This window comes from Podarcis tiliguerta (genome assembly GCF_965153285.1).
Source record: "Podarcis tiliguerta genome assembly, chromosome: 3".
Taxonomy (NCBI): Eukaryota; Metazoa; Chordata; class Lepidosauria; order Squamata; family Lacertidae; genus Podarcis; species Podarcis tiliguerta.
Genome location: NC_139536.1, coordinates 36373259 through 36386361, shown reverse-complemented (window position 1 = coordinate 36386361; position 13103 = coordinate 36373259). Strand labels below are relative to the sequence as shown.

General features: G+C 43.6%; 1 protein-coding gene and 1 long non-coding RNA gene across 9 annotated transcripts in view; one reads left to right on the top strand and one right to left on the bottom strand.

Moving 5' to 3' along the window:
- Positions 1–1287: 1287 nt before the first annotated feature.
- Positions 1288–2597, bottom strand: LOC310674864. The gene is made up of 2 exons (XR_014509811.1): positions 2489–2597; positions 1288–1958 (listed from the first exon to the last, which is right to left on the bottom strand). It is a non-coding gene; the product is annotated as an uncharacterized lncRNA (long non-coding RNA).
- Positions 2416–13103, top strand: part of LOC310674821 (uncharacterized protein) — a gene marked incomplete at both ends in the record, with an annotated part of 73609 nt that continues 62921 nt past the window's right edge. Inside the window, 2 exons of one of the 8 annotated variants that reach the window (XM_083434585.1) lie at positions 2416–2438; positions 3109–3185. In XM_083434585.1, the coding sequence (XP_083290711.1) occupies positions 2431–2438; positions 3109–3185 (85 nt within the window). The other 7 variants (XM_083434584.1, XM_083434586.1, XM_083434589.1 and 4 more) reach the window with 7 other exon arrangements.

Below are 13103 nucleotides of genomic sequence, written 5' to 3'. Positions count from 1 at the left end.
ACTTATTGTGTTTGTCCTTGTAGTTACTTTGGTGTGTGCCATCCATCTTTCAAGCACGTATGAGGCACTGCAGAGACAGTAGTGTGTGTGCTCTCACTGTGTGTCTTTGCATCGAGGTGGCCATTTATATTTCCACTCTGAAACTAGCCCTTTGATTTTTCTCTGCATTTCTAAATGTTAACAGGACCTTAGCATTAGCGCAGGTTTCGTTATCATCATAACGTAATGCTCAACACTCAATCATTGTAACGCTCCGCTGGTGAAATGCTATTCCCTCTTCCACTGAAGAATGTTTTCAGTATGACAAAAAGTGCTGTGTGGAGTGAAAACTCCACAGTGAGCACTTGAGAATATGTGAGCAGAGCTCGCTGAGGCTTGTGTGGATACAATGCACACACAAATGGTTAGCGCAGCTTTGAAAATGCTGGTTGCTTGTTGGGTATATGTGAAAACTGAATGAATGCCCTCCAAAAGGTGGCACATGAAGCCAACAGTGGATGTACATATTGTACATGTAGACCTTTGCTGAGAGTAGTGGACTGTAACGTGGTAGCTCAGCACTGCGTTATGCCTCTGAATACTGGTCGCAGGGAATCACAGGTGGGCAGAAGGTTGTTGCACTCATGACCAGCTTACAGGCTTCCCACAGGCATTTGTGAGAACAGGGTGCTAAACTAGATTGGCCATTGGCTTTATCCAGCAGGATTGTATTATTATTATTATTATTATTATTATTTTATTTTATTGGGTTTTATAAACAAGAATAATGTTATACAAACAAGTATGCCAAGTTTTCTCATGTCATTTGTATATTACAAAAATACCAAAATAAATGTGGAAAAATATCTACAACATGTTTAATTATTAGTGGTCAATGTATAAGTCCTTGGTTTAAGAACTGGTTTAAACAATTAGGAAGAAGAAGAAAAGAAAGGGGGTTGGGGTCAGGTGGTTATGCCTCTATTATTCTACTTAAGTGTGTGAGAGGGGTTGTGTCAGTGTTACTTGTATGGATTCTCTTACTATTCACTTGTTGTATTGCCTTGGTGATGAGAGAGGTTGGGTGTGGCCAGCAGGCTTGTATTATGTTTTTAATGTATTGGACATTTTCCAAAGTGGTCCTAGAATGTAGGTATGGAAGTCTTCTTCCCCCTAGCTGCTCCCATAAATCAATAAACCCCTAATAGTACTCTGCAGGGCAAAATGTTCCTCACTTCAAAATGCCCCCATCCCCAAATGAGTATTGTTGTTTTTTAAAAAATACAATTTGGCTTCTCAGCGTTGATACCCTATGGCTTTTAGCCAGTCTCTCTCTCTCTCTCTCTCTCTCTCTCTCTCTCTCTGTGTGTGTGTGTGTGTGTGTGTGTGTTAGAGAGAGAGAAACTCATTCTGATCATGGTGGGTGAATGATGAGAGAAGTATTCCCTCATCCTGTGTACCACCTCCTTCTAAGAATTGCCTCTTCCCCCACCCCGACCCACTGCCCACCCACCTATAATTTTAAACAGAAAAAATAAGATGTGTAAAATGTCTGGTTTACCCCTTATTGAGTTTCTTTCCTATGTCTGAAAAGGTAGACCCTGTGACGGCATGAAAGAAGGGAAGTAGGTCAACAATGCCAGGTGTGATTATAATAGGCAGTTGGTGAAGGTGGCTCCCTGTTTGACACTTAATCCACAAAACAGGAAGCAATATGGAATAACAGCAACCGTTGTGCAATGTCCATCAGACTCTGCACCCCGTCATCATTGGGGACCATTGTTTGACAGCTGCTTTCTTAAGACTTCATTGCACACCACATGCCTAAGACAAACTGCACATTTAGCTCCTTGTGTGCTGATGATGGAAGCGGTGCCGTTTTCTGGTAGTTTTCTGGTCTTCCTAGTAGTTGCAAGACACTTCCTTTCCTTTTGTTGGGTGCAGAATTGCCCACTCTAAGGCTGAAGTCTTCTCTTTGTCTGTTGAAAGGAATTATTTCACTCATTTATCTGTCGTTTTATGTCAAATGATGTGAATATAGTCAGATGGCTAATATGCAGGGCTGGTCCAAAACACTTTGCGGCCTGAGGCCACTGATCCCATTCCTTGTACAGAAACCAACCAGTTGGGGAGTTGAACCTTATTTTATTTCAATACTGGAGATGGAGGCCAGCTTACACCCCACTCTGCAATCCAACACTTTGCCACACACCCTGCCCTCGCCATCTGCTGCCTGAGACAGCCACCTCACTTCATCTAATGGCTGGACTGGCCGTGCTAATATGACCATGAAGGGGACATTTGGGTTAATTTGGAAGTTGCCAACTTAGTGGCCCTTGGGTGCCATGGTGCCCAGGAAGCCTTCATTGGCACCCTCAGGCAGAAGCCCCAGACTTTCTTGTTTTAAAAAGTAGGTCTCTAGCCCTCCTAGAAAAAGGGCTATGAAGCAAAATGTGCAGGTACTCTTCTAAGCAATTTCTGTGAAATGTAGCAGCCCAGCTCCTCTCACCTGTCAGTGTTTTTAGCCAATGAGTGAAGTCACAGCTGTGATTGATAAGTGAGTTGTTTGGACATCCGGCGATAGGAATCCCTGGGGTTCTAAAGAGTTGTTTTCCTCTCTTTATTGCACTTCCCCTGCTTCTTTCTTACTTCCTATTCCTTAGATCCACCTGTTTTGTTTTGCTCCCTGATATGGAGCAGGTGGCAGTCAGCTTCTTGACAAGCCTTTAAAAAAAAAAAAAGGTGTGTTGAGGTAGTGGAAGAAGCACAAGAAACCTTCATTTTTGCTGCCTTCTGGCCATGTGGAACACTGGGCAGACAGCTGCTTGAGGAACTTTTGGAAAATGTTGAGGTGAGGAAACAAATGCAGGAATCTTCCCACTCATGCTGTGTTTTGTTTTGCTACCTATTGGTACATGGAGTAGGCAGCTGCTTGGGAGAGGCTTCCATTGAACACAGGGGTGGGGTTGTGAGTGCGAGGGTATGGCATCCCTTTTTCTTTTCTTTTCTTTTGTTTCTGCTGCTTGCCCCACAACAGGGATTGCTCCAAGGTTGTCTTTTGGAGGCAGGGGAGAGCTCAGTGGAAATGCAGAAACATTACAAGTATTGTTATTGCCTCCTCATACAGAGTTCTGAGAAGCTTGTAGATGACGTTCAGCCTCAAACTTCACACTACTCTGGGCCAGAATTGTTCAGCTACTACTCCAGTGAGTATTTTCTGTGTGTTTTCATTGTATTTATGTTCTTCTTTTTCTTCCACAAATGTAGTTTTAAAAAACCATATTGCCAGCATGAATATGTATTTTTATTTCATAGAATCATATGCCTGTGTATGGCTGGCTGTAGCAATTCAAAATTATACCTGGATTCAGTTACCTTTTATTTTCTAGCTCTAAACGACACACTGGGGGAAAAACTGCATAACAGCCAAGACTTAACAGTATATGGAAAAGAAGAAAGTTTTTCAAACATGTTTTGTTTATTTAAAAATCAGAATAGGTTTTTTATTTTCCATATTTGAAGCATTTTATGTTCTGGTCCCTTTTTCTGTCGTACTCTTTTGGCGGTGGCAGCCATTTCGTGATGGCAGCAGCCATTTTCTGACTAGTGCCTTTAGGACCATCTCAGAATTCCAGGTTGGCAAGCACTGGATAATAGTTGTTTTGAGGAGGTTTTGTTATAGAGTTGACTGAGACTCCTCTGTGGAAAGCTGAATTCATATTGAGTGTTACTGAAGGCTAACATGAGGTGGGGTGAATAGGGGGATTTGTGGTTCTCCAGAACAGCATTTAAGCTTTTAGGGCTCTGCTAATGTTTCAGAGTCACTTTGGAGTGTGTTTCATATGTTACATCCAGGCTTTGTATAAGAGAATGTCTCTGGGTGACATGTAAACAATTTTGTGCTTATATACCTTCAGTAGTAGTGTATACATTAGGACCCAAATATAGACGTTTAACTTTTTTTTAAAAAAAAAAATCTGATGCCAGGAAATTTAATGGTCTCTCCTTTCATTCTTTAAGTACATGACTTTCTGATGCTTAAAGTGCTCGGCAAGTTGTGCGCCTGAACATCAACAAAAGTGCAAGTTCCATTCCCAGGAAGCAACAATCTGTGCATCTGGACTCAAAGACAAAAATATTTCCATTTGTTAAAATATTGGAGAAAGGTGCTACTTTATTGGTTGTTGTAACGCAGTAACACAAGTAGGATGGCAGATGGGAGAAATCTTCCCCCGACCCCTTTAAAAAATGGTGAATGCAGCAAATCAAGGTTTTTCAGAAGGTGAGAAAGGATTGGAAAAGGCAGGAACACTATACTTAGCTCTGTGAGCGCCAGGAATATCTCACAATTAGGAACTTGCAGGAGTTGTGTGCGTTGAGAGGCAAGTTGGTTGAGGGGCAGGGTGATGTTCATCATCCTGAAATGCATGCGTAGGCAGCCTACTGAACTAACTGAACTTTTGATCTGGTATAGGCTAGCAGGTCTTATGCACTATACATATGACAGGTCTTTAAAAGGCGGAGTGTTCCTTCCTTTTGACCAAACTAGGCCATACACATTAGTTCTGTGTCTGTGTCCTCAATTGCGGGAGAAAGAGTTAACATATGGGACACCTGTTAAGGATAATGGTTTGATTTTCTGAAACAGGAATGTTTGCTTATGTTGAATTGCTGTGTATTTTTAGCATGGTTTTTCCCCCTTTGATAGAAGGTCTCCTGTGATTGGCTGACTGTGAGTCACATGAGAGAGCTGTTGTGACTGTTATTAAAGTAACTGTCGTTTTTAACTGCTTTCTGTTCTCTCTGTGTGCGTGTGAGGGCTAATGGCCGCTGTGAGAGGTTTCTCAAGATACTGCTGAGGACAATGTGTGTTAGTGTGATCTGTCTGAAGTGAAACAGACAGAGGACATCCCTAAATGTTAATAGGAGAAACCCAGGCATGAGATTGTAAATATATTCTTCTAAGATATTTTTGAAAGTAAAGTTTCTTTGGAATATAAAGTGTCTGGACATTGCATATCATCAAAATTTGATATCAACAACAACAACAACAACAACACCTGATCCAGATTTTGACCGCACGGTGGGTGGTAGAAGACTTTAACCTAAGGTGGGAAAGCCCAGACTGGGGCAGGGGGCAAATGAGACCCTTCATGGCCCTTGTATCTCACCCTTGGGCTTTTGCCCAGCCATATCTCTTACTGCCCCTGCTGTGAATCTTCCTCTAATGATTTTATCTGACAGGAACCTGCTATTCAGCTATTCAGCTGTGGTAATGCCTCTGGCTTGCCTGGATTAAGTGATGTTTGTTGGTATGTGGCCCCCAAAAGGTCACCCATGAAAGAATGTGGTCCTTGGGCTGATCAGGCTCCTGATTTAACCCTAAGCTCCCCATTATGCTCCCAATCCAAATTAGCTCTCCTCCCATACACCGACTGTTAAGTATCATTGTTTAATTGACACTGAAATAGAGAATGTAGGGTTGCCATATGTCCAGAATTGCCTGGACATAGCCAGGATTCAGCTGCTGGAAACAGTGTTCCTGAAATGTCCAGGAAAATCCATGGTAACCCATGTCAGAAGTGTAGATTTGGGGGGATTTCATTTTGTGTCTGGATTTTCACTTTTTGAAATATGGCAACCCTAGAGAATGTCTACGTGTATTGCTGAAAGCTGAAGAAAAGCAAAAAGAGATCTCTGAGCTTCTAGATGGATAACTGTTGTTATTGTTCTCTGGTAGCTCTGAGGAGGTGTTTAACTTTAGATCACATGGGAGGCTGTTGAATTGCAAATTTGCCATCTTGGAAGGGTGGTGGCTGAGTCTTTGTTCTCAGGTTCTGTTGGAGCTCCATAGCCTTTGGGGCTAGAATGCAGGCTAATGGAGCTTGTGTGTGAGAGCTATATTTGTCAGCTCTGGCTATAAATTATTTTCTTATAAGATGCTGAGCCTATGCTTGACAAGTACAAGATACTGTACAATTGTTTGGATGCATCCTTTACTGGGTTTTGTTCTGTTTTGAAGAAACTTGTGCAAGTAAAGTTTTGAACAATCTAATGGGTTTAGGTATAGGGACATGGGTGGCGCTGTGGGTTAAACCACAGAGCCTAGGACTTGCCGATCAGAAGGTCAGCAGTTTGAATCCCTGCGACGGGGTGAGCTACCGTTGCTCGGTCCCTGCTCCTGCCAACCTTTACCTTAATGGGTTTAGGTAAAGGGACCCCTGACCATTAGGTCCAGTCGTGACCAGCTCTGGGGTTGCGGCGCTCATCTCGCTTTATTGGCTGAGGGAGCTGGCGTACAGCTTCCGGGTCATGTGGCCAGCATGACTAAGCTGCTTCTGGCAAACCAGAGCAGCGCACAGAAACGCCGTTTACCTTCCCGCCGGAGTGTTACCTATTTATCTACTTGCACTTTGACGTGCTTTCAAACTGCTAGGTTGGCAGGAGCAAGGACCGAGTAACGGGTGCTCACCCTGTCGTGGGGATTTGAACCGCCAACCTTCTGATCGGCAAGTCCTAGGCTCTGTGGTTTAACCCACAGCGCCACCCGCGTCCCCTCTAATGTGTTAAGTCCATGTTTAATTCCAAACGGAGTCCATTTTTATGACTCTAGTCAATTCAAGCTGCACAATATTAATATCTGCAATATTGACAATTTGCATAGGGCAGGAAGCTTCCATCGAAGCAAATTCTCAGTACAGGGCTCCCAGCCCAAATCAGTGCCATGGGAAGAGGAGGGGAAAGTGTTGAAGCACACTCTTACACACATCCACAATGCTGGTAATTTATGTTGTTAGAAGAACAACCCTGCATTTAATGGCACAGATATGGAGCTAGCATACCATCTAGTCTGGCCTTCAACCACGTTTACTTTTACTTAGCTACTTCCTCCGAATTCTTTCAGGATCTAAGCTTACAACTTACAACATAGGGAAACTGTTTTTCTAGGACTGTTTTGCTTGAGCCTGAAAGTTGGGGGGGGGGGGGAGCATGATTGGATGTTGCTCCAAATTAACAATTACTTGCTGTATCACCCATCCCCAACCTCATGGCCTCTAGATGTTATTGGACTCCCATCAGACCGAGCCAGCAGGGCCGATGGTCAGGGATGATGGGCATTGGAGTCTAAAACATCTGGAGGGCATTTGCTTGTGGGAGGCTGCCCTTTTCATAGAAAGCTAGATGTTAAGCGAGAGGGTTCTTGCCTAGCCTTCTGCCAGACTTGCTAACTTTCTACATAGAGGTTTTCCCCACCCCATTCAAATATGCTAGCCTTCTGGAGTGGTATAGCTCCAGAGGAGTTTTATTATGTGATGACCTGTCCTATTTGACCAGGCCTTACTGTAAAGCAGGCAAACATACATCCAAATCTCTGCCCTAAAGGAATGGAAAAAAGAACGAAGGGCTTGCCTTACCTGTGTCCTTCCATTGTGGTTTCCCTGAATTAAAAAGTAATCAACGGTTATGAAAAACCATGATTGGAAAAGCAAAGATAACCACCGATAAGAACTGAGCAAATCACAGGGCAAGAACGCATCTTGTAAATAAATGTAACGACAATGGAATTACTGTCAAATCAAATTATACAAATTACAGGTCGTAAACAGCCTCTCCGAAGCAGCCCAATTGATTACTCAAAATGAAATGAGAAACGCCAAGAGGGAGCTTGCAGCATACTAAGCACCTTCTCATCAAAGACAGGCACCTCATCAACCTCCAGCCAGCAAAAACCATCCCCAACACTGGCTTTTCTGGAGGTCTTGCTAGCAGTCAAATTGCCCAAGCAGCAGCCAAACAATTCCCCTTCCAGGGCAGTGACTTCTATGGCCAAGATCCCTCAAATCATGGAGGCAGTAGTGCTTAGATTTAATACAATTTAGATTCTCTGATAACTGGCCAAAGGTCAGCCTGAAACTAAAGATACACTAAGGGTGCTTCTAGCCAATCTGTTTATTGAGCATTTTGCTGATTTGTTTGCAGGGAGATTAGATAATGTTGGCTATTTAATTAGCATTTGTTCTGATTTGTTCACAGCAAGGTTAGATGACCTTGCATCAAAGTGAGTGTTGTCCCACACTTTCCAGGGCGTTTCCCATCACTTTCCTTATTGCAAAGAGACTGGCAGCTTTGGGAATTGGATTTGTTGCACAAGGCCTTACAATCAAGTATAAATTCTCAACCTGAATTTGCTGTATGTGGTGGACTTCCACCCCAAAACAGCAACAGTCTGGAAATGTACAGATATGGATGCAAATTGATATGTAAGGTGTTTGCTTTTTCACTCAGCTTTGATGTAATGCATTTGGCAGCTGTAGTGGTCAGTGAGTTTTGATTCACTGCTCTACTTTGCTCCTTCCTTCTACCGTGTATGCTTCAAGAAGCCTATCCCTCCTCTACTCTTATTTTTAAGGTCCTCCATGGACATTTATTTGCCTTTCCTGTTGTGTCTGCTACAGTATTTTTAATTAGAGAGACCAGGACTTGAACTTGCTACCTTCTCCAAGCAGGGTATATACTCCACCATTCCCAGGAAAAGTGCCTTCCTTTCTCCCCCAGATTATGGGTTTATCTGGGAATTCAGGAGCTCACACACCAAGGTGAGAGATGCTCCAAAACATGATGGCACTACATAAAGTTTATGATGCTTTGCACATAACTCTAAACCAAATTATTGCTTAGCATGAACATAGAGCAGAAATTGTGGCCACTTCTTCCCCAGTCCTTCTGCCACTGTATTACACAGAGCTAAGCCCTGGTTTGGCTTCCCATTACATGTCAACAGCGTCTCTATTTGCAGCCTCATGGGGAACTAAAAAATGCCCATTGTTTGTGGCCTCTTCTCATATATTTGTGGGAACGTCCGACATTCTGGGGCAAGGCACCATTCATTCCAATGGACCAACCTCCACTGTGCACAGGGCTATAGTATCTCAGCAATCTTTACAATCATACCCCTACAGCTCTATATGTGTTGTGCTTTAATTTGACACCCACACCCCAATTCATTTCATGAGTATAGGTCCCTGGCTGCTCGTGCCCTCTGGCTTCGATTCCATTTTTGGGATATGGATGAGAACTTTGCCTTTACAACTTTCAGAGGAGATGATTTCTGCAACTCCCCTAGATAGCTTGTTCAACAGTTTCCGGCAGTTTGAAAGTTTGTTCTCAACCCTAATATTTAATCTAAATTGACCACACCACAACTTAAATCAATTCCTTCTTGTTCTTTGCTCGGCCACACAGCCATTTTCCATCTTCATTATGACAGCTTTTTATTTGAAAAGTGTTATCCTTTCCTCCCTCAATCATGGTTTCATTGAGACTGCACATCCTCACTTCCTTCTCTTGGTAGGACTTATATTCCAGCCAAGAAGCCCGACTACCTCCTCCTCCTGCTGTTGCTTACAACTTTTCATCTGTAAGGATTTCCTATTACCAAGAGCCGTTTGTCACTTGTTTCTCTTTATTCCTAACAGGTTTTATTTATGAAGTCCTGTTTCATCATTACAAATGGCCACACTCCTTGTTTCTCTGACTTTGTCTCCTGTCCACAGAGTTGCAATATTGTGATGTCAAGAGGTAACTGAGGAGTCTAGCCTAGTATAAAAGCTTATCCACATTTCCTCTTGTTGCTGCTGCTTCCCAGCCCAGCCCACCCCCAGGGAAAACCGCTCCTTAGTGCTCAGTCGGAGCAAAGAACAGGTTTTTTTCTTTCTTGTGGATTGCTGCTTGTTCCGAAAGAGCATGTTTTCCCTGGGAAAGGAGCAGAGCAAGCAGAAAACCAGAGCAACCTTTCCCAATCTGGTTTCTTCCAGTTGTTGCTGGACTACAACTTCCATCATCCCTGAGCATTGGCTGTGCAGTCAGGGACTGATGGGAGTTGGAGTCCAACTGCATCTGGAGGGTGACAGGTCTGCAGACACATCACTTCTTTTTAAGAGACTTTGATAAACTTTGAAAGAGGAATGGTTGCTTATGGTATATGTAGCCATCCCTACTTTTCCATCATGGAATTGCAGGGGGTCGAGGTTGTACAGTATTGGTTTCTCCCAGCCCTGTTCTTGATAAAACTGGTGGTTTAGACGTTTTCAGAGCCCAAATAAAAACCGATTTCTTTCTTTACTGCTATATTTATCCTCTGTGTTTTTCCCAACTGGGGAAAAAACAAGGTATATTTGGCACCTTATGGGGCAGCAGCTTGCTGCTCCATTTCTAACATTGGACATATTTGTAATTATGGTTTGAATAAAACTGAAAGCATTTTTAGTTTTAAATTACAGCACATAAATTTTTACTGTTTGCTAACTAAGTTATACATAAAATATTTTATGTTCTTGACATAGTAAATGTAAGTTTATAACTGATAAGAGAATCCTAAGTAACGTGTATTTTTACTCCCTCCATTTTTCCATTTATTTTCTGGAAATTGTGGTGGGGCAAACATTTCCTATGGCTTCAGTTTTTCCAAAAAAATTACACCTCTAGGTTAGCCACTATCTCTCAACCAGATGCAAAAGAGAACAGGGCTTATGCGTCTTAAGAAGTTGTGTAGAAGAGGGGATTTCAGCAAATGATGTAGTTACCCTATCTCACAGGGTTGCTGAGCTCATAAAACGGGGAACCATAGATGCTGCTCTTTGGGGGGGGAGGGATTGGGGTGTAAATGTAAATAATAAGTGTTGACACTTAATGACCAGGGGGAAAATTAGCTAGCTTTAGGATGCAATCCTCTGTTTCCTGGTGGGTTTCCCCAGGGACCGCAGGATTTTGCAGATCTCCGGCTCCATGGATAACGCCTTGCAGCCATGGTAATCTCTATGGAGATGACAAAAAGGAGGTGTTCCTTCCTGTACTATGTCTCAGGGGATCAGGCAAAGCTATCGATCTGCCAGATTCAGAGCCCTGCCATTCCTCTAACATGCTTCTGAAATGGAGATGGCCTACTGATTTTGCCTCCCATTGGGATCAATGGGAGGATAAATCTTGAGGTGAGGGAAATGCAACTTCCTGGAAATCCACCTCCACATCCAGGCTAACTTGGATGCCTTTAAAAGGATTAGACAAAATCCTTTGAGGATAAAGGCTCTCAGTGGCTACTCTGTTGGAGGCAAGCTGCTTCTGAATACCAGTTGCTAGGAATCGCAAGCAGGAAGAGTGATGTTGCTCACAGGCTTCCCATGGCCAACCAGCAGAACTAGATGGACATTTGGTGTGATCCAGTAAGTCTCTTCTTATGCTTTCTTGCTTCTTAAAAGAAGAAAGAAAGTGAAGAAATGCCGCCTTCCCCTTCCTTCTCCAATGTGCTTGTGCAATCCCAGCAGGGCTTTGGACTTAGTAGAAAGAAAGTCAAAAGCGGAAGAAACTCCTGATTCCTTTGGACTGCTCTGTTAGAGTGTCTGCCCCTCAGCCGGAAGAAGTCTTGTTCTAAGCACATTTCATAGAGGCCGACTGCCATGGTGTTTACATCAGGTTTCATCCCTTACTTGATGAGGGTCACAGAGCAAACTAATAACACCTAAGTATATGAGGATATTAAATGAACAATGACAGGCTCACTCATCACCCTAGCCTCTTGTCCTAGCCAGGGGTGAAAGGTTCATAAAACTTAAATAGTAACCTAATTGAAGGGGCTTCCCCCCCTCCCATCCCCTCTTTTTTTGCCTGCCTTCTGCCAAATTTACACTTTTATCTGATGATCCGTAATAGATGCCATTGAAGAAAGCAAGAATTTCTCAGTCACCTTCCCTCATAGTCCAGAGCTTGCATCTCACCTAAATCTCCCTTTTCTGAGTCCAAGACTGGACAGGGTATTATTTAACTCACCTGTTTTATTATTATTTTTTAATAAAATTGTCTTTAAAATGTATGAGACGCATCGTAGAGGACAAGGTGTACCAAAGCAGCAAGTGCAGAGTCAGCTGAAAATGTTTCTAAATGCAATAAATAAGTAACGAGGGGGGAAGCAGAGGGCCTTGGGAGACAGAGAGAGACACAAGGGGGAAGTGTGTGTGTGTGTGTGTGTGTGTGTGTGTGTGTGTGTGTGTCAGAGAGACACAGAAAGAGAGAGGCTCTTGCTCATATATCAATTCAGAAACCTCATCTTAGAGGCTGAATGTTCTCCTTTTTGCTACAAGGCCTCATAGAGTTGTGGATAGATGCTGCACACACACCATACATTTAAAGCACATTTTCAATGCCAAAGAATCCTGGGAACTATAGTTCACCCTTCATGGAGCTTCAATTCCCAGCACCCAGGGAAATGTCCCAAAGACATTTTGGCAACTGAGGTGAGCCACAAAATGGTGCCCCCCACCCCACCCCGGGAAGAACGGGTAAGCGAAGGTCTACATCAGCAGCAAAGGTAGGAGGAGACCAACAGCACCTCTTATCTGCCAAGAGGATGCTGTAGAGGCAGCCTATGAAGGTGGGCAGATCTGGCCTCCAGTAACTGTGCTGCAGCTGTTGCAGCCACCGTGGTGGCAGCAGTGGGCGATGCATTCCTTGGAAGCCAGCTCTGCCGAGCCTGTGGATCTTGCTGCCTGAGGCATTCGCCTCACCTTGCCTCATGTGTGGGCCAGCTCTGCTAGTACACTTAACAAAATACACTTCCCAGAATTCGTGTGTGTGTGTGTGTTTGTACACTTTAAATGTATGTGGTGTACCCAGCCAGAGAGGGAACGTGGTTTCCTTTTCCACCCATAAGGAAGCCTAAAGCCTAAATACTGTCAACTCCAGAATTAGCCCCCTCCTGCTGTTACCCTCTCAATGACTACAAGTACAGACAGGATGGTAGGCGTAATTCAAGGACTTGCTCAATCAAAAGGACTGGAGGGGGTAGGGGAGCAGGGCTAGAGAGGTGTGTGGCCTGGGGAGGAGGCAGGGTCTGTGGAGAATACTGAGGACCAGATAGAGCAGCCTGGAGGGATGCATTTGGGGCCTGGGCCTGAAGTTCCCCATCACTGTAGAGAGGGAATCTGAGTACACTGAGCTACTAAGAGAGCCCATGGGATGAGAAATAGAGGAAATGTGAGAATAGCTCCCCTTCTAAGTTGCTTCCAAAGCTCCCCAATTCTCCTCAGCACCAAAAGAGACCACTCATTTGGCAAGTTTAAAATGGTTTACTT